We start from the raw sequence: 22,537 nt of genomic DNA on the forward strand, positions 1-22,537 counted from the left end.
TAATCCAGTGAAAATCATGAAGTCGTTGAGATCTTGAGGTGCAACATGTCTATGTCACCAGCTGCGGTGAATGCAACGGGGAGAGAGATATGGATGACGATTATTCACATGAAAAAGAAAACAATTAATGCAGCATGTCGCTGTACACTCAATTAATTCCCTCAACAGTCCACTGCTACTACATGAAACGAATGGCATCCATTACCCAACCTGTGACAACTCCACCAGATATTACAACCATGCCATCAAATTGTTATGTGTATATATATAGTAGACAGAGGCATACCTAGAAGCTATCTATCTGGAGAGGGAGATGTTAGAAAACAAGAACACAATGTTGGGAAACAGAAACACACGGCGGCTGTCACTGGACATGTTGCAGAGATCAGGAGAGAGAATCTCGGAGAGGGGGATATTCAAGTACATGGATTTGAGGTTCCCGACGGCGAGCTACCAGGCGGCGTCAAACGACGTGAACGAGGTGGCGTGCGAGTGCTGCGGGCTGTCGGAGGACTGCACGGCGGCGTACATCCGGCACACGCGGGCGCGCTTCTACGGGAAGTGGGTGTGCGGGCTGTGCTCGGAGGCGGTGAGCGAGGAGTCGAGCAAGATGGGAGGGGTGCGTAGCATTGTGAGGGAAGAAGCTCTGCATGCGCACATGAGCGTGTGTCGGGCATTCAACACCACCATTAGAGTCAACCCGGCTATGGCTCTTGCCTATTCCATGACTAAAATTCTTCGAACAACGTCTCAAAAGACTACGGCCTGAACATGCTCTGCTTTATCGATTATAAACAATAAAAAAAAAAACACAAACAAGAGTCATTGTGTGTGTGTGATGCAACGTCAATCTAACTTGTAGCTAGCTAGTAATCTGGTGTATTGAATTGATGTCAAAAACTACGTGACTTTTTGCTTAGTGGAATGCGGGGCGAAATACTAATATTGATGGTAGAGATTGATTTGTTTTTTCTGTTTAATGTATATCTTTAATTAATTTCCCTCCTCCTCATCCCACCACATATCTCAATACCATTACTCAAGTATATATATAATTATTTATGAGTTGGTGTTGGGTACAATCGGGTTGCACCCTGACACGCACCTCGACCCGAACTCGTATATTGATCTGAACCGTGTAAATGACACTATTCAATTATACAAATGACATGACATGTAATTGATACTATATATTCGGTTATACAAATGACATTGCGTATAAATGACATTATAACATTGTACATGATACTATATATAATTGACATTATTCGGTTATACAAATTACACTAATCGTGTAAATGACATTATTCGGTTATACAAATGACACAATAACATTTTAAAATGTCATAGTGACATTTGTATAACCGAATAGTATCATTTACAATGTTATAGTGTCATTTGCTGAAATAAAAATTTTATTGAAAAGAAAGAAAGAAAAGTTGTTACAAAACCGGTGTAACGAAAAGCAGTACAGCAAGGGACCAATGTAAGGCGCAACACGACCTAACGAAAAACCAAAAAACAAAACCACAGTTCAGGGGGACGGGAAATTCGCCGCCACAGATTACGGCCAAACCAAAACCCATCGGCGAGTCGTCCCCCTAAGCCGGAAGAAACACAGCTCAAGCACAAAAGAGCCAACAACAAAACCCGAGGGGGCAGCACTGGCCATCCAGAGAAATCTGCAGTGGCCGGACCAAGCCGAGCGGGCAGCACAGGATGCCCACCGAACGCATCATGAATCTTCCCTGCTCTGGTCACCTCCGGAACCACTCAATTGACAACCCGAATGTAAGGAAGTTGCCGCCTGTCATCCTTCACCAACTGTAGGATATCCGGGATCGTAAAATTCCAATAGCCTTCCTCCGCTACAGAAGAAGCCAAACAATCCGCAACCCGGTTCCCTTCCCTGTAGATGTGAGTGATAATAAAATGAAAACCAGCAAGGGAAGAGAGAACCTTACGCCACCGGCTGAAGAACCTCCAAGGAACCGTGTCTGACCGAGAACTGAAAAGATCCACCAAATAAGCGCAGTCAGTCTCGATCCAAACGTGTCTCCAACCATGATTGACAGATTGCTCCAAAGCAATGATGAGGGCAAGCAGCTCTGCCTCAAAAGCCCAACCACGTCCAGCAGAGAAATGAAAACAACCCAGAACGCTAGAAGAATCTCTGATAACTCCACCAGCGTGAATCAGAGGAGGGGATCCATGAACCGAGCCATCAATATTGATTTTGCGCCAAGGAGTCGGAGGCGGAATCCAGAAAACATAAACAAAAGAGGTCGGGCGACGAGGTCTGCTTGGCACCCCAAGACCATGAAGAATCAGTAAGTCCTCAACAGAGTTAGCCATCTCACCAGGACATAATTGGGAAGTTTCCAAAATAAAAGATTTGATCTGGATCGAAAGTGCCCTCTCAGAGACAGAAGCCGCATCAAATACAACTCTGTTACGAATATTCCAGATGCTCCAAATCGTGGACATAACACCCATTCGCCAAAGATTTACAACCTGCTTGCTAGTCTGCACCTTCATTGCCCAGAGAAGCAGACTCCCAATGTCGTGAATCAACGGACTATCCACCCTGAACCAGCCAAAAAGGGAGCGCCAGATTTGTCGAGCAAAAGTACAGTCCCAAAAAAGATGATCAATATCCTCATTCGCATTCCGGCAGAGAGGGCACCAGCCCGGACCAACCAGCCCCGAACGACGAAGAGAGCTAGCAGTCGCAAGACGCCCCAGAATCACCCGCCAAGTGACAATGGAACGCCGCATTGGGATAAACGGAGCCCAGATCCACTTACCCCAATCAACGGTCGGAAAGCAGGGACGAATATGATCCGAAGCAAGCGACGCGGAGACCTCACCAAAATGAGAATGGGTCCAAGCTCTTCGATCCTCTCCCTCGCTAATAGGAACCGAGACAATATCAAAGGCAATATCCGGAAAGATCTGCAAAAAATTCAAAGTAAAGTGCCAGGTATAATCAAAGTAGTAATCCGAGATCGGCTGCAAAAGAGCATGATGAAAAGTATCCGGAATGCCGATTCTATCAACCAGACGATACCCTAACCAGTTATCAGTCCAAAAAAGAATAGTAGAACCAGAACCAATAGAACAATGAGTGTCGCTGACGAGAGTCTGGATAGCAGCTCGGGTGCCCAACCAAATCGTAGAAGAGAACCAAGGGGAGCGAGGTCTTAGGCACGCATCCAGATAGCGTTGGCGAAACAACTGAAAACCCATCGAGTCCGCAGTAATCAGCAACCAGCCTAACCTCAACATGAAACTCTGGCTGATGTGTGTAAAGGATTTCACATTAAGCCCACCCTGAGTCTTGGGGGCGCAAACTCGATTCCAAGCCACAGATGACTTAGGCCTAGAAGTAGTGCAGCCAGTCCAAATAAACGACCGACAAGCTCTATCCAAATCATGAAGAAGCTTAGTTGGCCAACGATATATCAGCATACTGTGAACAGCCGCGCTCTGAATGACTGAAGTGACGAGGCAAAGACGGCCCGCCATAGATAACTGCATGCCCTGCCATCTAGGAAAATGGGCGATGATGCGATCACGAGTGCTGATAAGACGGGCAGCAGAAGCACGACCAGCAAAAATGGGGACTCCCAAATAGATAAAAGGAAGGGAACCAGTTGAGAAACCCAGATCCCGCTGTAGTCGACGTCTCAGCTGAACAGAAACACCTTTGCCAAAGAAAACCTTGGATTTGGCCTTATTGCAGAACTGTCCAGAAACCAAAGCATATATATGAAGAATCGATTCAATCATCCTGCAGCTGCGCCAAGTAGCTTTACAAAAAAGTAGGACATCATCAGCATACAGGAGATGAGCGGGAAAAAGCAAAGAGCGGGACATCCTCATACGGGCAATGAATCCCCTATCAGCAGCGTCCGAGAGCATACTACTCAGGACCTCCTCCGCCAAAGCAAACAGAACCGGAGACAAAGGGTCTCCCTGACGAACCCCTCGAGAGCAACCAAAGTAACCATGCTGCTCTCCATTAAAGAGAACCGAAATTCTGGCAGATTGAAAAATAACTCTAATCCAGTGTCTGAAAGTCTGAAGAAAACCAAAGCAATCCAGCACAACCTCCACAAAATCCCAATTCAGGGTATCGAAAGCTTTCCGAATATCTACCTTAAGAGCCATGTTCCTCCCTTGAATTGAGCGCTCCATGCAATTCACTCCTTCAGAGGCCAGCAGAATACATTCCTGTATAGAACGCCCATAGATAAACCCAAACTGATTGGCCGAGACAATAACAGCAGCTACCCTCGTTCAACCTAGAGGCAAGAATCTTGGTGATGACCTTGAAAAGGAAATTTCCCAACACAATAGGTCGGAAGTCAGAGACAAGAACCGCATCAGTCTTCTTTGGGAGAAGGCAAAGCAAGTTGGAATTAAGGCCCTGGGGAAGATAGCTATGAGTGAAGAACCGACGAACGGCAGCAATAAGGTCCTCCCCAACCACCTCCCACGAATGCTTAAAGAAAGCGCCGTTAAAACCCGTCTGGTCCAGGGGCACTATTCATATCCATGGAGAAGACAGTCAGCCGAATATCCTCAGCAGAGGGAGTAGCAACGAGCATGTCAGACTGGGCAGGGGAGACTGAAGCTGTAATGTAACCGGAAATCCAAGATCTATCCACCGGCGGAGAAATCGGCTCCGAAAAGAGGTCCTCATAAAATGAATCACATGGGCCGCCATGACACCCGGGTCCTCCGAGATAACCCCATCAATATTAAGCTTCTTAATATTTTGATTGGAACGACGCCACTTAACCATAGAATGGAAGAAGCGAGTGTTCCTATCTCCATCAGAAAGCCAAGAGACCCTACTTTGCTGCCGCAGATGCTCAGACTTACGCAGAAGGACCGATCCTATGCGAGCTTGCAAGTTAACCTCTTGATCAAAGAGCTCATCTGTATACCCTCGTTCGTCAATATTCTCCTGAAGTGAACTCAGATCCTGCTGAAGATCGGCGAGGGTAACATTGTAATTCCCAAAAGTGTCCTTATTCCAAGTCTTGAGAGTCGGGCGAAGACGTTTCAGCTTTTTCATAACCCGAACCATCGGGCAGAGACAATCCAGCGGTTGGGACCAAGAAGCACGGACCTGATCCAGAAATCCCTCGTGTAAGCACCACATATTAAGAAAACGAAATCGACGACCCTTGGGAGGAGTAGCCGTGTCCTGGCATTTCAACAGAATGGGGGAGTGATCGGATCCAAGTCTAGGAAGAACCATCGAATTGATAGAGTACCACATATCTTCGAAAGCTTGAGAGAAAAGAGCACGGTCCAGGACCGATTCAATCGGGGAAGGAAATCTCCGACGGTCAGTCCATGTGAAAAACGGACCCGAAGAGTCCGGCTGGATCAAGTTATGTTCATCAATGAAGGCCCTGAACTCAGTACAAGGGGTAGAAGCAGGGACACGTCTTCCCCTCCGCTCATGGGCCCCTAAGATAGCATTAAAATCCCCAATTATAAGGAAATGACCCACAATAAAAGGAATCATATCTAACCAAAGCTGGCGACGCTCAACATAGTTACAAGAAGCATGAGTGAAAGCCAGAGTGCAATCAATCCCCATAATAGTACACTGAATGACCACCACCTGAGCAGAGGAAAAAACAACCGTCGGTACTAAAGCGGGGTCAGCAAACACCCAAATATTGGAGCGCCGTCTGTCCCGTGAATTTTGATGCACCGGAGCGAGATGTAAAGAACGCCAAAAAGAACTTGGGATCCCAGAGAACCGTGTCTTAGGCTCGAAAATACCAAGAAAACACGGTTGATAAAGGTTGCAGTAGTGTGAAAGAAGAGCCATAGAGGAAGAGATGCCTCTAATATTCCATGCTAAGATATTCATTGAGAACCGAAAGAGAAGCCATCCTCCTGAAGAGGAACACTAAAATCATCCACATCTTCATCTCCCCACCGTTTAGTAGAAGCCCGAATCGAGATATTTGACATACACTGGATAGCGCCAGCAGTGGAGGAATCAATGGTGAAATTCTGGATAGAAGCACCCGCAGATTGAGCTGCTGAAACTTTGTCAAGGAAAACATTTGGCTCAGGGGATCGGCCTCTTCGGGCGACCATCACAGACTTCATTCCTCCACCAGGTTTCCTGGGAGGGTCTAAAGAGATACCGCTTGTTGAGGAGGAGCGCCCACCCCGTCCACCCCGGCCTTGAGGGAGAGGCGGTCTAGCAGCCGAAGCCTTCTTCGGATGAGGAGAATGTGGTCCGAGGCTACGGTTTGAATTCGACGAGAGGGTACCAGATTGATGTGTGATCGCCATCTGACAATGATCAGGCCGAGAAGAAGGGACATTGTTCTTGTCAGCCATGTAACCTGTGGTCTGTTCTTGAGAATGCACCTGGTCAGTATTCAGATCCTCCGGGTTTAATCTGCTCTGACTATCCTCATAACTCTGCTCTGTCCCCATGCACCGCTCGGTCCTCCAGGATTGCTCTGTGGAACTGTCGAGCTCCGGCATCTGGCACTGTTCCGTCGTCCTATTCTGCTCAGTCAACCGATTTCTCTGTTCAAACTGATGTTCAGACGCCATGATTAGCTCATTCTGCTCAGATTCCCGACTTTGCTCCGAAGTCCGGCTTTGCTCCGGTAGGCTGGATTGCTCAGGCACTCTATCATCGCTGGACTCATTAGTCTTCTGGTCGCTCCTTCGATCCGAAATATCTCTTAATTCCGAGATCAAGCAGCACTGCCCATCTCCCAATTGTTTACTAAACTCCGCCCTTTGAGTAGAATCCTTGATAATGCTCATATCATTCGGCCCCTTTCCCTGATCAATCTCAATGCCATCTTCAAGCATCTCAAACTTGTTGGATGTGGCAATACCTGAAGTAACAGTCCTCGAATTGTGATCGTCCTCAACAGCAATACTCACCGATTTCTGAGGGACCGCCGCATTCCTCACCTTCGCGTCGTTATCCTCCGTAGGTCGAGGCCGCCAGATCGAGCGACTTCTCGCTCGCAGACGTCCCGACTTGTTCCTGCGTCCCCTACCACGTCGGCCGGTAGCCTCATTAGAAGTATTAGTCGGAGAAGACGGCTCTGTCGCATTGTCATCAGCCTCCGAGGAGAGCTTGCGACAGTAATCTGTAGAATGTCCAATAGAAGAACAAAGACAACAGAAAAGAGGCATATCCTCATATCTAAATTCAATTTCGAACGTGTCATCGTCACATTTCACATCAATAAACGAAGGGTTATCAATAGCAACATTTAAATCAACAAGTACTCTAGCAAATTGCCCTACGGACCCTCTAGCAGATAGCCCATCAATAAGAAGAGGAGTACCGACATGTCGAGCAATACCAGTTAAAACCTCAGGGTGCCAGATCTCATGGGGTAAATTGAAAATACGAACCCATACCTGAGCCATGGAGGATTCCAGCTTGTACGGGTTGAAATTCGGAGTCCAGGCTTGTAGAACAAGAATCCCGGCACGCAGACGCCAAGCATTCCTAGCAAAAGCAGTAGCAAAGTCTTCTTGTGACGAGAATTTTAACGTGAAAAAACCCTTACCGAGAGGTATCACTTCCCAGTAAGATGAGGGATTCCAAATTGCCGAGAGTTCCAAGTGAAGGTCAGCGGCGAATCTCGGTGATTGACCTTTTTTTAGTAGAATCCGGCCGTGGATAGCATGTTGAAAGGACTTGATTTGACGCATTCGGAAAGCCGAGGATATAATGAGACAAGGCCGATCTTCAACCATAGTCGGCTTCAAGACCGCGAAGTCATGCGCCGGAACATCGGGAGGTCGCCCAGAAGCAACCCTAAGGGATTCGGCAAACGTCTTCCCTTTAGGTCGGGGCTCTTGTGTATGTTGCTGCTCATCCGACCGAGCTCCATGAGGAGCAAAGTCCTGAACCGCTGTGGAGGCAACGATCAAAGAGTCCGTGGGGGGAAGACCCTGAGAAAATTTATCAGATTCCACAGCCGCCGTCGTTGCCTTCACGGAAACCCTAGTATTGATATCCGCCGTCGAAGTTGAAAAACCTTGAGATTGCGCAGCAACGTTATTCGCAAAGAAACTCCCGTCGAAAACCGTCTCCGGCTGGTCGGCAGAAACTCCATGCAGCAAATTCAACGGATCCCTATCAAAGAACGCCGTGGTAGAAGTCGTAGAACTATCAGACAAACACAAATGAGAAACCCTTGATTGAAAGCACGCAATTTCTTGAACTTCCGGGAATAAGGAACCATCCCTAATTGCAGCCGCGTCAATGGAAAGAGGGGCAACCTCCGTCGCAGGAAAGCAGGTACTTTTCGCGTTGATAACATGGTTGGAGAACACGATCCCATTGGTGACAGCACGTAAGGGGAGAACATCCGCCAAGGGTTTTCCCAACGTGGGGAACTCGATGATGGAAAGAGCAGTCATCTCGCCGGCCGGAGAAAACCAAAGCCGGCCGGCCGGACACAAGAACAGATAGCTGAAGCTAACACAGAATTTTTGAAGACAATGTTTAACAACTACTAATAATTCTGAACTGAGATTGCCCCAAAACCTTAGTGGGACAATTCGTCGAGCAGCTTGCCTGCACAAATAGGAATTTCCCCTAAAATTCTTCTTCTTCCCCACACACCACCACCAATTTCACACTTCAAAAAGAAATGGCAGATTCATCAGTTATTGATCAGCAATACGATCGAATGCAAATGCTCAAAGCTTTCGACGAAACAAAAGCCGGCGTCAAAGGCCTCAACGATTCCGGTCTGCTCAAACTCCCAGAAATCTTCGTGAGGCCATCGGAGGAGCTGATTGCAGATCTTGTTTGCACTCTGTTGGTGTTGAGAAAATACAAGGATCGGCCAAAGGCACCATCCCCAAGTTTGCCCTCCAAACTCGCAAGAGCTACTGCAACATTACTCGCAGATCCTCCCGAAGCCTTAACACATCAGATCGACTGAGCCGTAAAGCGGAAACGTGGCTCAACTTCCCTTGCGCCTCGGGGGAGGGACGAGGCGTCGGGCTGGAGGCGACGGCTGGCTGCTCACCGGATCAGGGAGACGGCGGCGGCGGCGGGCTGCTCGCTGGAGCAGGGGCGGCGTCGGCGCTCTTCGCCGATAGCCGTCTGGTCGAGAGGGTGAGAGGAGGCTGGGAGGAATTGGTTCTCAAATTCTCCAATTTTAATTCCAAAATTTAATTTAATTTAAAAGTTATAGTGTCATTTATATGCAGTATCATTTGTATGATCGAATAGTGTTAATTATAGACAATATCATTTGTATAACTGTATAGTGCCAATTATAGACCGTGTCATTTGTATAATCGAACAATGTCATTTACACGATTTGGGTCAGGATACAGGTTCAGATTAAAATGCGGGTTTGGGTCAAGATACGGGTCAGGGTGCAACCTGATTGTACGGTACAATCGGTTGTACTTAAGTTTTTGTGATTATTTATAATCTCAATTAATGTGCATGTTGTTTTCTTTTGTATGTTTTTTTTTTTTTTTTTCAAATGAGCAATGCGATTGAACCTGTAGAATCAATACCTTGTTCTTTTTTACTAGCCAAGGTTAATTGTTTGAGTGTCTTCGAAGTTTGAAGAAAAATTGAAATTAGCTTGAGATTAGTCGAGTCATATTTGAGCTCTAGGCTTGTCAGCCGTGTACTGTGCTTGAGGCACTTACAATTACCCTAACATGTTTGTTTACACATTTACAAATTAATTAATGGTAAATGAATGATATTTTAATTAAATAAAAATAGGTATTATAATCTTTTAGATTTCTTTTTAATGAATAATTGAGTCTGAGTTTGAGCTTCAACTTGCTACCAATTCGAGCTCGAGCTAGCGACGATGCAGCTCGAGTATACCATTTAAGGTCTTCTATTGTAAATTTGTGCAACATTATATATTGTATATATAGGATTGTAAACAAATCAAGTCATTCGTAAACTATTTGGAGTTCGGTTCGAAAAAATCTTATTCAAATTCGTTCAGTGAAGTTCAATAAATAAACAAACTAAATTTAAATTTGATAGTATTCAAATTATTAGTCTGTGAACAAGTTCGTTAAATGATCCAGCTTGTAAAAATAATTCATTAGTAGGTACATCTTATATTTATCTACTATAATTATTAATAATTGTATCAAATCTCTAATTAACTCTATTTGTCATAAGAAAATAATTCATGTATTTGTTCTTTTGAATGAAATAATTTATTTTTAAAAGAAAATAATCAATATTTTGAATATAAATATAAATTTAGAAAGTTCGTATAGACTCGATTTATCTTGTGAGCTTCGAAATATTCGATAAGAAAAATTCGAAATTCGACTCGATATTAAACAAAACAAACTTAAGTAAGCACGACTCAGTTTGATTACACTCATGTACATATACTAAATATGCATAAGCAATCACTAATAAAGGCTCTAGTCAAATTTGTACCAATAAGAGTTTGCTTTGGCCAATAGTTAATGTAGCAGTTGAACAAACCTCATACTAATCTGCAACTTAAGCCTAAGTCAAAATTAAATATCCCCTGTTTTATCATCTATGGAGAAAAACTATATGTTTTAGTCTCACATTCAACACCGTAACCAATATTCTCAGGTTCTATGATATTTTATAGTATCAAATACTAGCCACCGATGTTCCAATTCTCTAAACGCTTAGCACAAAAAGGAGTGAAAATCACATTGGTCGTCACACGCTACACGTTCAAGAGCATGCAGGAATTTTCATTTGGTTCCATTTCTGTGGAGACGATCTCCGACGGGTGGCGAGGCGACCTGCAGGAGTTCGTGGATCGCACACGAACTCAGGGCGGGCCGTCGACTGCGTGATCGACGACCCCCTCATCCCATGGTGCCTCGATGTTGCTAAGAAGTTTGGATTGGCTTGGGAGATGTGCTCCGAGATCCGTTGTTTACGTGTCGTTTGGTAGTATGGCGGAGTTGGGAGCGGAGCAGATGGAGGAATTGGCGGAGGGCTTGAGCCAATAGTTAAAGGGTTGGTGGTGCAGTGGTGCCCGCAGTTGGAAGTGTTGGCGGACGGGACGGTGGGGTGCTTTGTCACGCACTGCAGCTGGAACTCCACGCTCGAGGCGTTGAGCTTGGGAGTGCCGCAGTGGAGCGACCAAACCACCAACTCTAAGTTGGTGGCGGACGTGTGGAGGATGGGGATCCGGGCTCGCCCCGATCGGAAAGGGATAGTGAGGGAAGAAGAGATAGTTCGTTGTGTGAAGCATGTGATGGAAAGTGAAGAAAGGGGAGAGATGAGAACAAGTGCAGAGACATGGAAAAGATTAGCTAGAGAGGCAGTTGGTGCAGGAGGCACATCGGATCAAAATATTGAGGAGTTTGTTGCTTCAATTGCAGATTGATTATATCAACCTTTTCTTTCTCAAATAAAGTTTGAAGATCAAAATACATCGCCTTGGAAAATAACTGTAATATTAATATTTCAGCATGCCAACATTTACCGTCAACTTTCCTTCACATTCAACAAGAGGCTAAGTATGTGTAATTCCCAGAAATCTTCACCTCACAAAGACTTCATTATTTATCTAACCACAAATAAGATGAGTTAATGAGGAATGATGTCTAGGTTTGCTTCCGTGACGCCTTTACATACATCTCCTCGGCAGAGTGGGCAGACGCTACAAGGCAGCGAGCGGCACAAAGTCTGTTATAATTGACACACACACACACAAAAAAGGGCAAAATGGTAGCATGACTACTTACCCATGAACCTCTTTGAGCCATTTATCCACACATGACATGTGATACTCGTGTTGACATGGAAGTACTCGTATCTTGTCGCCCTCCTCATAGGCACCCAGGCAAATGTGACACCTGCATCACATGGTTACACTTACGGGACGAATGGAAAGAAACTAAAGTGATCTTTCAAAGCAGGTAGCATTTGCATTGATAGCTCATCTTATCAATTACTTTGGTTGTCCAAAGGTAAGACTACAAACTTACTGTGAAATATCTTCTTCACATTCTGGTATCTTTTCCTTCCCATGAATCTTCACTGGCAACTGCGGCAACAACTGAATTCTGGAGCTGGACGTGAGATCATAGACAAGGAAACCGACATAGGCTGCTGGTGTATTTGGTCAAGGACCTGAATAGTGCACATAATAAACCACAACAATAAAAAAATTCATAAGAATATGAACTGCAGATATGAGGTAAAAAAGAAATATGCAATCACAACCCCAAAAATCTTAAGGAAAACTATGCATTCTGACAAAAAGGGTTATCAACTGTCGCCTTCCCCTTCCAACTTTCTAGTTACTCTCAATATCAACTATCTCCCTTCACCTAAGCAGCCAGATATATTACATACCAAAATATAAATATTACAGCTTCAACTGTCTCATCCAGAAGATTACCTCAAACAATGTTTGAGCAAGCAAAACTATTCGAGAAATAGCTCGTGAGCTAGGCTCCTCTGCTGATAAACCAGATCGGCATAAGCATGAGCTACCAGCATGTATCCTTCTAGGGCAGACATCAGTCGGAGTATCAGTTGTATCGATACTACCATGGAATCTTTCCCAGAACTGTACACAACAAGAAACTATTAACTACCATTAGAGGTCCAAATGAACAGGACCCCGATCATAACCCCTATGAAATAGGAAACAGAGGAAGCTAATGCATTACAAGCAAACTATGATTAATGCATATCAACAGATAAGAAATTATTCATGCATATATATGAATAAATATTCACAGACATGTATAAGGAGTTACATGACTCAGTTGTGTGTGTGATGGACAAGATACTTGGGGTGGAATAGAGAAAGAAGACGATCCATTGCATCGTATTCCTAATTCTTAAAGAGTGAAGCAGAATTGTATCATAAATTGGAATAAAACATTCAATAAATTACAAGACTAGTACCTCAGATCTGGAGTTCCATCCCAGCTCACTACTTCCATGGATTCCACTTCCAAGAGATGTGAAACTTCCTTGAAGGCTGTCGCTAAAGAAATCTGTGCTAAAATCATGATGCGAGCCATCTGGAGATCTCGAGAAATTAGATCCATCTGTTGAAAAGACGGTATTTCTTGAAAATGAAAATGATGTATAATTCCTTATATCATGACTATTTGAGGATGCACTCGTTAAACTGCTTGAGGATACACTCATTAAATCTCCCTGACATAGAGCCCCCGGTTGCCTGTCTTGTTCTCTTCCTAATACTATAAATTCTGCAGTCGAAGGCATCACCACCCTTAGATTATCATCTTGCATTAAGTGCAAAGCCGCAGGTGAATCATGAAAAAAAGAAGAACTATCTTCAGAATAAGAATCAATAGCTTCAGCAATGTCGTTTCCTGCTGAAACTTCATCTAGAGAAGACTCTCCATAACAATGAGAAGGAAGATGATCCGGATCGCTCAATGGATCAAAAATCTGAGAAGAATCTCTGCTTATGATGCTGTTCGCAGCATCAAAATCAGCTATTTCACTGGCAGAGATACAATCTGGAGATGGCTGAACAATGCAAGGAGTACTTGCAGCGTCATCGTTGCTAGAATCAGCCGTGGATTGACAAGAAATCATACTCTCACTTTCATACAAGTATTTCCCTTTATCTTCAAGCCCTACGTTGCCTGGGACTGTCTCAAGTGCTGCGAGCTCGTCTCCAGTCATGCATCTTCCAGATGAGACCCTGATGTCGACCGGAGCAACTCTCCTACTCAGGGGGAGATCAGAACCTTTCTTTTTGTCCTTCAACCTCTCCCCATCACCATTTTCTGCTGGAGTCATCAATACTCCAGCTGGAAAATCCTCCATCTACAGAAAGACAAAATGCATCACATAGAATTAACTTTTACACCTGTCCTATCAGATGCCGAATTAACCATGAGAGCATAAAATTTTTACTGAACAATAATCAGATGCGAATGAGCAAATTCTCAGTATTTATGTAAGTCTTGTATTGGAATTAGCAATTCAAAGCAGTTTAATCACAAGTGAAATTCCTCAACGTGGTAGCGAAGAAAACATGGTTTGCAATTCCAAATTTTTTAATGTCGGACCTATATCCCATTTAACAAATTCACATTATTATTATCTTGATAAGCCAACAACAATCCAATCTGGTAATCCTATATCGGCAGAGCACATTCATCCAACATTCACAAAGTGGAGTAATCAAAAGCTTCAAAGGGCAGTTTAACAACAGAAATCTCACCTCATGAGATGAGATCGACTCCATACACTCGACAGTTTATAAAAATGCGAAAATTCATGATAGATCATTTAAGTAAAAGCAAAGAAAAGATGCTGAAAGCATCAAACGGCCGCATCAACAATATATGTACGTCTATACCACTGTGGGAGGAGGATGGGGAGGCGCCACACAAGAGGAATGAGGAGATGGTGCGTCTGATCGAGGGGCGCCGGCTTCGCAACGGCTCGGCCCGATGAGAAGGGGCTGAGCCGCCCCGATGGCTGGCGCCTAAGCCCATCCGCGGCTTATTCCTCACGGTATCCCTCTCTCCCGAGGAGGAGATACAAAGAGAAGAATTTGAATTATGGTGGATTCATGTGTGGGCATATTATATATGTTTTCATTGTTCATATATATACATATACATACAAAATATTTTTTGTATGTATATTTTGGAGAGTTGTTGTGATGGAGTTGTTGAACTGGAAAGATGGTCTGTGCTAGCGATAAAGGCTCCATTTTTCATGTTGTTTCATAGAGAGAAAGCTCCTTTAAATATATCCAAGTTATTAATTATTATTGGGAAAAAATAGCCCATAGATTAACCACCAAATACTTGATAGTGTCTGCAAATTTTACTTTATAAAGAAAAGCAAAAAAACATGTAAAACAAGTTATTGCAACTTTTAGCGCTTTTTCACATGCGAACTGTTTTTTGACAACCACGTCAATTCTAATTTAACGATATTAGAAATAAGGATGGTAAAACGGGTTCGATTATAACCATAATTAAATCGAATTTTCAATTAATTTGTGAATTGATTTTCATCGATTCGATTCAATTTTCGGTTATCAAATTCTCTAAATTAATCGGTAACCGATCGATATATTTAATTTTAAAAATTAAAATTAAAATGTTCTTTTTATTTCAAAATATATATAATTTCATGTTTTTATATAAGTATTTTTTTTGTTCTAGCATAAATAACAAATTGGTGGAATAGACAAGAGTGTTATCGTTCTTTTAATCGAAAAATCGATTTGATTATAAATTGATTATTAGCCCTAAATCTAATCAGATATCATACAAATGTGGTGTACTGGTGTAATCATGTGCAATTTGTTCTTAAGTTAACGAAAATAAATCATTTCACAGAGCTCCTTGACTATTCAAGGGCCAAATCTTAATGTCTACGACAGCACCGAATTGAAAAAATCAATTCATGAAGTTGAAACTCGATGAATTTTCAACTGATTCAGACCAAATAAATGTAGATCAACCAAACAAATCAAGAACCGATTTTCCTAAATAGGTGTTCAAAAACGTGATTTCTGGTGCTAAACACGCAGTCCATTAATAGAAGAAAACGCTTTCATTACAGTATGATGCAGCTCAAGACCATAACCCCTTCTCCACCGCCACAACCGCCGCCAGGCCTCAGATTGTTCCCCAGCGTCGCCGCCGCAGAAAGAACCCGCAAATTCCATCAGTTTCTCGTCCTCCTCCTCACATTCGCCGCCTACGCTGCTTTCCATGCTTCCCGCAAACCCCCCAGCATAGTTAAAGCGGTTTTCTCAGCCCCAGTTAATCAAACCCTAACCTCAAATGCCGCCCCCTCTCCGGTTTCCGATCACGATCCATCTCGATCCGCCTCGAATGGAACCGGGTGGGCCCCGTTCGACGGCCCGGACGGCCCGCACCGTCTCGGTGAGCTGGATCTCTCGTTCCTATTGGCCTACGCCATTGGCATGTATTTCGCGGGTCATTTGGGCGACACGGTTGATCTGAGAATTCTGTTAACTCTTGGGATGGTGGGGAGCGGCATCTTCGTGATGCTATTTGGGTTGGGGTATTTTCTTGATTTGCACTCTTTTAGCGCATTTGTGACGATTCAACTGTTGTGTGGGTTGTTTCAATCGATAGGGTGGCCGTGCGTGGTGGCGGTTGTGGGGAACTGGTTCGGTAAGGCGAAGAGAGGGTTGATCATGGGGGTTTGGAATTCTCATACCTCTGTGGGTAACATTATTGGCTCTGTAATTGCTTCGTCGGTGCTGGGCTTCGGATGGGGCTGGTCGTTTCTCCTACCGGGGTTTCTGATAATGGTTGTGGCGGTTTTCGTCTACTTGTTTCTTGTCGTGCATCCTGAAAACATTGGGTTTGAGGTGTCTGGAGAGGATGCAGAGTCGAATGTTGAGGGCGTGGCGTTGGTTGAGTCGGGGAAAGTCGAGAACGGGGATCTGATGGGAACCGAGGATGGTGAGGGTTTGGTTGCTATAGGTTTCTTGGATGCATGGAGGCTGCCAAATGTGGCATCTTTTGCATTTTGCTTGTTCTTCTCTAAGCTTGTGGCTTACACATTCTTGTATTGGTTGCCCTTTTACATTAGGAACACAGGTAATAATTGATCTTTTTTTTATTTCCCTGTTAGATAGGAGAGTGTGTATTGCATATTTAATGGTTATTGAAAGTAGTTTTCAACATGCTCAAATGATGTGATTGCCATTTTACTTCATTTGGGTGTAAACTTCAAGTTTGACTGCTTAGATTTTTTGTGGAACATGTCTTAGAAGCTTCTAATTTCCTTTAGTCCTGAAAAGCTAATGGAATGTTTAGGATCATTCTTTCAGATATACTAGTACTAAACTTGTAGTTGAAAAGCTATTGCAGTGCCTAAATATTTTGTTTTGATGTTCAATTTTAAACTCTTCTGTATGAATATTTTCAGGATAGTCTTATATCTTTCTTGTTCTCAGCTAATATTATAGTATCTTCCAAAGATCAATTTCAAACTGGTTTTCTGATGGATTTATGTGTTTGGAGGCCGTTAATGCATAGTTACAAACCGACTTACCTAAGTATATAATCTTTATTCAAATCTCATGCAAGAAATTGTTCTTATAATGAGTTCTGTAAAATCCCTGACTGTGCATTATTTTTTTTTCTTACTGAAGTTGCCAATGTGTATTTACATTGAAATATTCTCAGTATTGAGCTTATCTTTCTGCAAAAAATTGCCCACTCATCATGCTTCTGTTTATTCTTGTAAACTGCAGCTGTTGCTGGAGTGCATATGTCTCATAAAACAGCTGGGATTCTTTCGACAATCTTTGATATTGGAGGAGTTTTTGGTGGAATTTCAGCAGGTTACATATCCGACATGATTGAGGCCCGTGGTGCTACTTCAGTTATATTTTTATTGCTATCCATCCCAACCCTTATTTCTTACCGTCTTTATGGAAGTATATCGATGTTCACAAACATTGCACTAATGTTTGCATCTGGCTTACTCGTAAATGGACCCTACTCGCTAATAACAACCGCAGTCGCTGCTGATCTTGGCACCCAGAGCATGATAAGTGGGAGTGCCCGTGCATTAGCTACTGTTACAGCAATCATAGATGGCACCGGTTCTGTAGGTGCTGCTCTCGGTCCTCTTCTGGCTGGATATATTTCGACTAGAGGATGGAACAGCGTTTTCTTCATGCTTATTGTTTCGATTTCTTGTGCTGCGTGTTTGTTGATTCGCGTAGTCAGAAATGAAATTAAAGGAAAGCTGAATGAAGGTAGATGGCTATGGCTCAGCATAATTGATAGGTGATCTCATGGCCTTGTTTCACATTTGTATTTTTAATTATTTTTTTCTCCCTTAGTATTGATAGCTGACTGTAGCTTCATTCTTTGTGTGCATTTATAGGTATAGTTAGGAAATGTATTTTACAGAAGCATGCAGAGATCTGATTTTGGAGATATGAATACATAAACATTCAGCCCTTCCCATAGTTTGGCAAGAATTGGTGTAGGGCAGTGTGAGATCTGTAATGCATATTTACATTTTTGTCATGATACATCAATCATCCCATTTCATGCATTCAATTGAGATGTGCTTAAAATGATTAATAAATCAGAAAAATGGCCATATAGTTTATACACTGTTTGTGTTTATGTACACATATATGGTCCTGTTTCTTCCAACAACATACAACAATAATCTCGTGATTTATTCCCCGATTACGCAACCAATCGACAACGAAATGGAAGCTTACGAAGGAAGAATGGGGTATCAATAGGCATATATACAAGTTGCTCACAACATCAAATTATTATAATAATTAATAACTTGTTTTACCTGTAAGAAGAAATGGATCAATGTTGGCAAATTTATTGCAGCTCTGCTCTAGCCTTGAAGCAGGAATTTGAGGTTTTGAAGCCCTTCCGCAGAGATGCACCTTCGAACTCTAGGCCTTTGAACGACAACCGGAGGCGGTGGTTCTGAGTGAAAACAAACCATCACTACTGTCAAATTATCAGTAGCCCCTCGCTTCTTGGCTTCGTTTACTATGTCTTTGCAGCACAGCTTCACATTGTTGTGCTCTTGGAGCCGCCTCCTGGCGAAGTCTACTGCGTTCTGGCTCATGAAGACGTCCCATATTCCATCGCTTCCAATTATCAAGAATTCGTCTTCCTTTGTGAGTGTTGTTAACCTCAGTTCCGGTTCTGCGCTCAGAGGTCCGCCTCTTTCCCCTTCCTTCAGTCCTTTGATGTGCCAGTTGCCTAAAGCTCGGGTCACTCCCAACTGACCGTTTAGATAACCATCATCTACGTACCCGCCTACTGATTCAATCCTCCTCCTTTCGCTTGCACAGCAAGGCCTGTGATCTTCTGACATCTCGACAGCAACTCCACATCGAGATAAAACAGCTCTACAATCTCCAGCATTTGCTACTAGCAATGACCTGTTCAGAACTATGCCATATTTAGCAAATGCAAAAAATCGATTCTAGGGATTTCAAATGCAGTTGCTAATACAAAGAACGACAGTCAACGGCTCTTTTACCTGCCATGGATCATTGCAGTTAGTGCAGTTGTGCCTGATGACAGCGTGGACTCAACAGAGCAAGACTTTGCAAATGCAGCATCAGCCTCCATGAAAGATCTTGTAACCACTTTCTCGAGTTCCAACGGGAAATCAGCATCCTCGACAATAATTCTTGGCAAGTGGTCCCGTGCAAACTGAGCTGCACCCTTCCCACCATGTCCGTCAAACACCTGCCACAAATCCAACCAACATGTAAGCCAAAAAAGAGATATGGAATTGTTTTATTTTGTCACACTGATGATCTGATTTATGCCATATCGTTGGATGATATAAATTCTATCTTGAATTCGGAGTAGTTCTGGCTAGCATGTTATCTCTAAGAATGATAGAGAAGTGTAACTCCTCTCAAATAAGATAATATGTCGAATTAAAAGGTACGCGTTCAATTAAAAAATACATGTATGACTTTGTAGACCAAATGGAAATGACACAAATCTTCAATAAGAAATGTGTTGGTCTAGTGGTAGAGGAGTTAATGCCTATGTCCAAAGGTCTTCAGTTCTGAGTCCACGGTCACCCGATCTTTCGAATTATATGTTCATTCATGAAAAAAAAAATTCATAATTTAAGGAAGCACAAGTAACCATATAAGTACTGCAGGAGAAATCTGGCAGTGTATAAATTGCTACATGCAGGAGATCTGTGAACATGCTAAAGCACAATTCAACAACACAGACTGCCATATACCATAGCCATGAGTTAAGAAAATCTAAAAAGTACTTATTGATCAGATTTGAACGAATGTCACAAAGTATTCACATGTCTAATTGTCCTATATCGAGTCCAAATGCAAATATGCTTAAAGACAAATTAAAGTACTTACACCATAGAAGGACATGGCTTCGTCACCACGTGCAGCACAACCAAAATTCATAGCTAAGTCGGGAATACAAACATGAGTGTCCTCCATATCTGGCCTGCCTCCAATGTCGGACCACTCCCCAGACCGTAGGGCGGGCAGAAAATTGTTTAATACTATCTGTGTTTTGTCTGAGATAGCTGATTCTTCGGAAATGCTTTCCAGCTGTGAAGGAAAATATGAGGGAGGATATGAGGAACTACTGAAGATGGTGTGCTTAAAGAACAAATCCAGCAAAGCAGAAATCAACATTTTACTGTTCCTAAACATTTCTCGAATACCATCATAGTCCAATACTCTAGGAAAAACTTAATACTGAACTTCCACACTTCAGCTTATTACTATATCTATTACTATTATAAAAGTGTGCTTTTTTACAAATTTTGATATGCCTATAATATCCTTACTTATTTTAACTTCTAAGGATAGATAAGTAAATTAGGTATACAAGGTTCAATGATCATATGAGATAAAATCCAAAAGGCTGTCAAACCAATCCCCGGCCCACCACCATTTAGCTGGTGTTAATAAAAGGAAGCATTACCACCTAATTTTTTTTGGAATACATAAGATGTGTGTGTGTGTGTGTGTGTGTCCCGGATAACAGATCTCAACAGATGTCCATTTCTTGATAATGGAACAACACGCTGGAAAGCAGTGTCTAGGTTATTTGAGGCCCATAGATTCTAGATTGATGAAAAATGTTCAAGTTCAGTCTTCAGCACAATGTCAATGCTAAGCCAAGTGAGAGCACAGTAAGCCTTCAGCGAAACACGAAAAGGATGAAGGATAAACTACTACTCCATATTCACTAAATTGCTCAAAAAGAAAATATCCGTTCGCATGAAATTAAGACAAGCAATCCTCAAAATATATGTCAGTATCCAGAGATAAAACAGCCTAGAACTAAAGCTCCAATGGAGAAAAAAACAGAGAAGATTAAATTTCATACTTAGTTACTAGGATTTTTGGATGCTTGAAACAGATCCCGATGTTGCACATGGCATGAATGAGGCTAAAGTTTCATTCTTTCTACTGCACGACATGAATAATTTCGTTTCACATAAGGACCGGAAAAGGAAAATACATCTAATCTTCATTTTTCAACTCAGAAAATTATATGTGCGCTTCAATAACATTTGAAGTCAAGAATATTCACTAGACAGAAACAGGCTACAATAATTCACGTGTGAAGATGAGATTGGCTAAGAGAGGCAAAGTTTCAAACAAACAAAAGCATTTAAATCAATTTGTGAGGTAAATTTTATTGTATCTAGAATAGCAATCGCAATAATTATGAAAAGCAAAAGGTCACAATGAGCTCAAATCTTAGACGTGATATTTACTAGTTGATTTAACGCCCCTATCCCCATCCCCCAAATAAAACGACCTAACTATTTACCAATACCCAGAAATCGCAATCTTCTCTACAGTAAATGAAACAGCAATTCCCTCAATTCGAATAGCTTCACCGTTGCAAAGAACATCACAGAAGAAATTAACCAATACCAAAAAGAGAAAAGCAAATCTTCTTCGTTTCTCTCTTTTTTTTCCATTCAAACTTGAAACTACCCGAAATTGCAGAAAGCGCACACTACTACCTTCTCTACATGACCAAATAAAACCAAATTAAAACCTCAAAAAGAGCACACCCTAGAGAGAGAGAGATGCGCATAACAGAGCCAGCTGCAACAAATTTTACCTACCGGGAAGGAGATTGTGGCAGCTGCAACAGAATCAGCTGCAGGGGATAGATTCTTGTTATCTCGATTTTCCTTGGCGTCAGCTTCAGAATGCGATGGCTGCATAGACTTCACGCTTCCCTCGCTCACATCATCATCATTTGGAAGACCCATATCTTCCATTCCCTCACTAACTTGCTCTGCATCTTGAACACACATTTTGTATGATATTTTTATGGTCAACTACAAGGGTCTCTGCGTCTTTCTTTTTTCTCTGCACTTTCCTGGGAGGTTGAGAATATTTGAGGGGAAACTATGGCTACCAGTAGTGATGAGGCACTGGATTGGATTGGGCGAGAGAAGATTCGCAGAATATGTTGTTTATGCTATGAAGAGAGAGAGAGAGAGAGAGAGAGAGAGAGAGAGAGAGAGAGAGAGAGGTATGCTGTAGAGTAAGTTGGGATTTCGGTTGTATAGCTTTTTTATTTTGTGGAAGGGGGAGGGGGCGAGAGAGAGAGAGAGATACCATGTGTGTGCGTGTGTTGGGGTGGAGTGGGGGAGACTACAGATTTTTGTATTAGTGCTTGTGAAAAGCATGCTTGTGATAAATTTGGGTGGTTGTTTCGATTTATTTTTCTTAAAAAAAATTTATTATATTATTTATATTATAGCTATTTTTTATAATTCCTTTTTCTTTAAGTAAAAGAATTTTATTAAAGAAGTGAGTACAGGAGAATACTCAATCGAAAACACCAAAACAGTACCAACACAGTAACAAAAAGAAATAACAACACCATCACACGATACACCAAAACAGTACAAAAAGGAAAAACAACACAGGAAGACATGGGGAAATTAAAGGACTTTGGCCGAGAAATATCTAATTGGATTGGTAGCCCA

General features: G+C 42.6%; 4 protein-coding genes and 1 pseudogene across 4 annotated transcripts; 3 read left to right on the forward strand and 2 right to left on the reverse strand.

Moving 5' to 3' along the window:
• The first annotated feature begins 62 nt into the window (after positions 1 to 62).
• On the forward strand, positions 63 to 954 carry LOC130988141 (uncharacterized). Its single transcript, XM_057911915.1, has one exon. The coding sequence runs from the start codon at positions 314 to 316 to the stop codon at positions 767 to 769; it is 456 nt and encodes a 151-aa protein (XP_057767898.1). The 5' UTR covers positions 63 to 313; the 3' UTR covers positions 770 to 954.
• Positions 955 to 10,479: 9,525 nt separating this feature from the next.
• LOC130988144 (UDP-glycosyltransferase 74E1-like) lies at positions 10,480 to 11,451 on the forward strand. The gene is given in 2 exon segments (XM_057911916.1): positions 10,480 to 11,020; positions 11,023 to 11,451. Coding segments are annotated over 2 exon segments (507 nt in total). The 5' UTR covers positions 10,480 to 10,896; the 3' UTR covers positions 11,406 to 11,451.
• A 7-nt stretch (positions 11,452 to 11,458) lies between these two features.
• On the reverse strand, positions 11,459 to 14,374 carry LOC130988142 (uncharacterized; annotated as a pseudogene).
• Positions 14,375 to 15,326: 952 nt separating this feature from the next.
• Positions 15,327 to 17,995, forward strand: LOC130988145 (putative glycerol-3-phosphate transporter 5). The gene is made up of 3 exons (XM_057911917.1): positions 15,327 to 16,614; positions 17,274 to 17,814; positions 17,915 to 17,995. Exons 1-3 carry the CDS (start codon positions 15,603 to 15,605, stop codon positions 17,922 to 17,924), a joined length of 1,563 nt encoding a protein of 520 aa, XP_057767900.1. The 5' UTR covers positions 15,327 to 15,602; the 3' UTR covers positions 17,925 to 17,995.
• A 98-nt stretch (positions 17,996 to 18,093) lies between these two features.
• LOC130988146 (probable protein phosphatase 2C 27) lies at positions 18,094 to 22,238 on the reverse strand. Its single transcript, XM_057911918.1, has 4 exons — positions 21,662 to 22,238; positions 19,920 to 20,120; positions 19,055 to 19,266; positions 18,094 to 18,953 (listed from the first exon to the last, which is right to left on the reverse strand). The coding sequence occupies exons 1-4, from the start codon at positions 21,854 to 21,856 to the stop codon at positions 18,395 to 18,397; spliced, it is 1,167 nt and encodes a 388-aa protein (XP_057767901.1). The 5' UTR covers positions 21,857 to 22,238; the 3' UTR covers positions 18,094 to 18,394.
• Positions 22,239 to 22,537: the final 299 nt, after the last annotated feature.

The sequence above is a fragment of the Salvia miltiorrhiza genome, chromosome 6 (assembly GCF_028751815.1).
Source record: "Salvia miltiorrhiza cultivar Shanhuang (shh) chromosome 6, IMPLAD_Smil_shh, whole genome shotgun sequence".
Classification (NCBI taxonomy): domain Eukaryota; kingdom Viridiplantae; phylum Streptophyta; class Magnoliopsida; order Lamiales; family Lamiaceae; genus Salvia; species Salvia miltiorrhiza.

Excerpts from the sequence above, each read along its gene's own strand:
- LOC130988145 (XM_057911917.1), top strand. The coding sequence starts at position 15,603 with ATGATGCAGCTCAAGACCATAACCCCTTCTCCACCGCCACAACCGCCG. Across the intron at positions 16,615-17,273 it reads CTTTTACATTAGGAACACAG|CTGTTGCTGGAGTGCATATG; the intron begins GTAATAATTGAT and ends TGTAAACTGCAG.
- LOC130988141 (XM_057911915.1), top strand. The coding sequence starts at position 314 with ATGTTAGAAAACAAGAACACAATGTTGGGAAACAGAAACACACGGCGG.
- LOC130988146 (XM_057911918.1), bottom strand. The coding sequence starts at position 21,856 with ATGTGTGTTCAAGATGCAGAGCAAGTTAGTGAGGGAATGGAAGATATG. Across the intron at positions 19,267-19,919 it reads AAGCCATGTCCTTCTATGGT|GTGTTTGACGGACATGGTGG; the intron begins GTAAGTACTTTA and ends GATTTGTGGCAG. Across the intron at positions 18,954-19,054 it reads ACTGCAATGATCCATGGCAG|GTCATTGCTAGTAGCAAATG; the intron begins GTAAAAGAGCCG and ends AGTTCTGAACAG.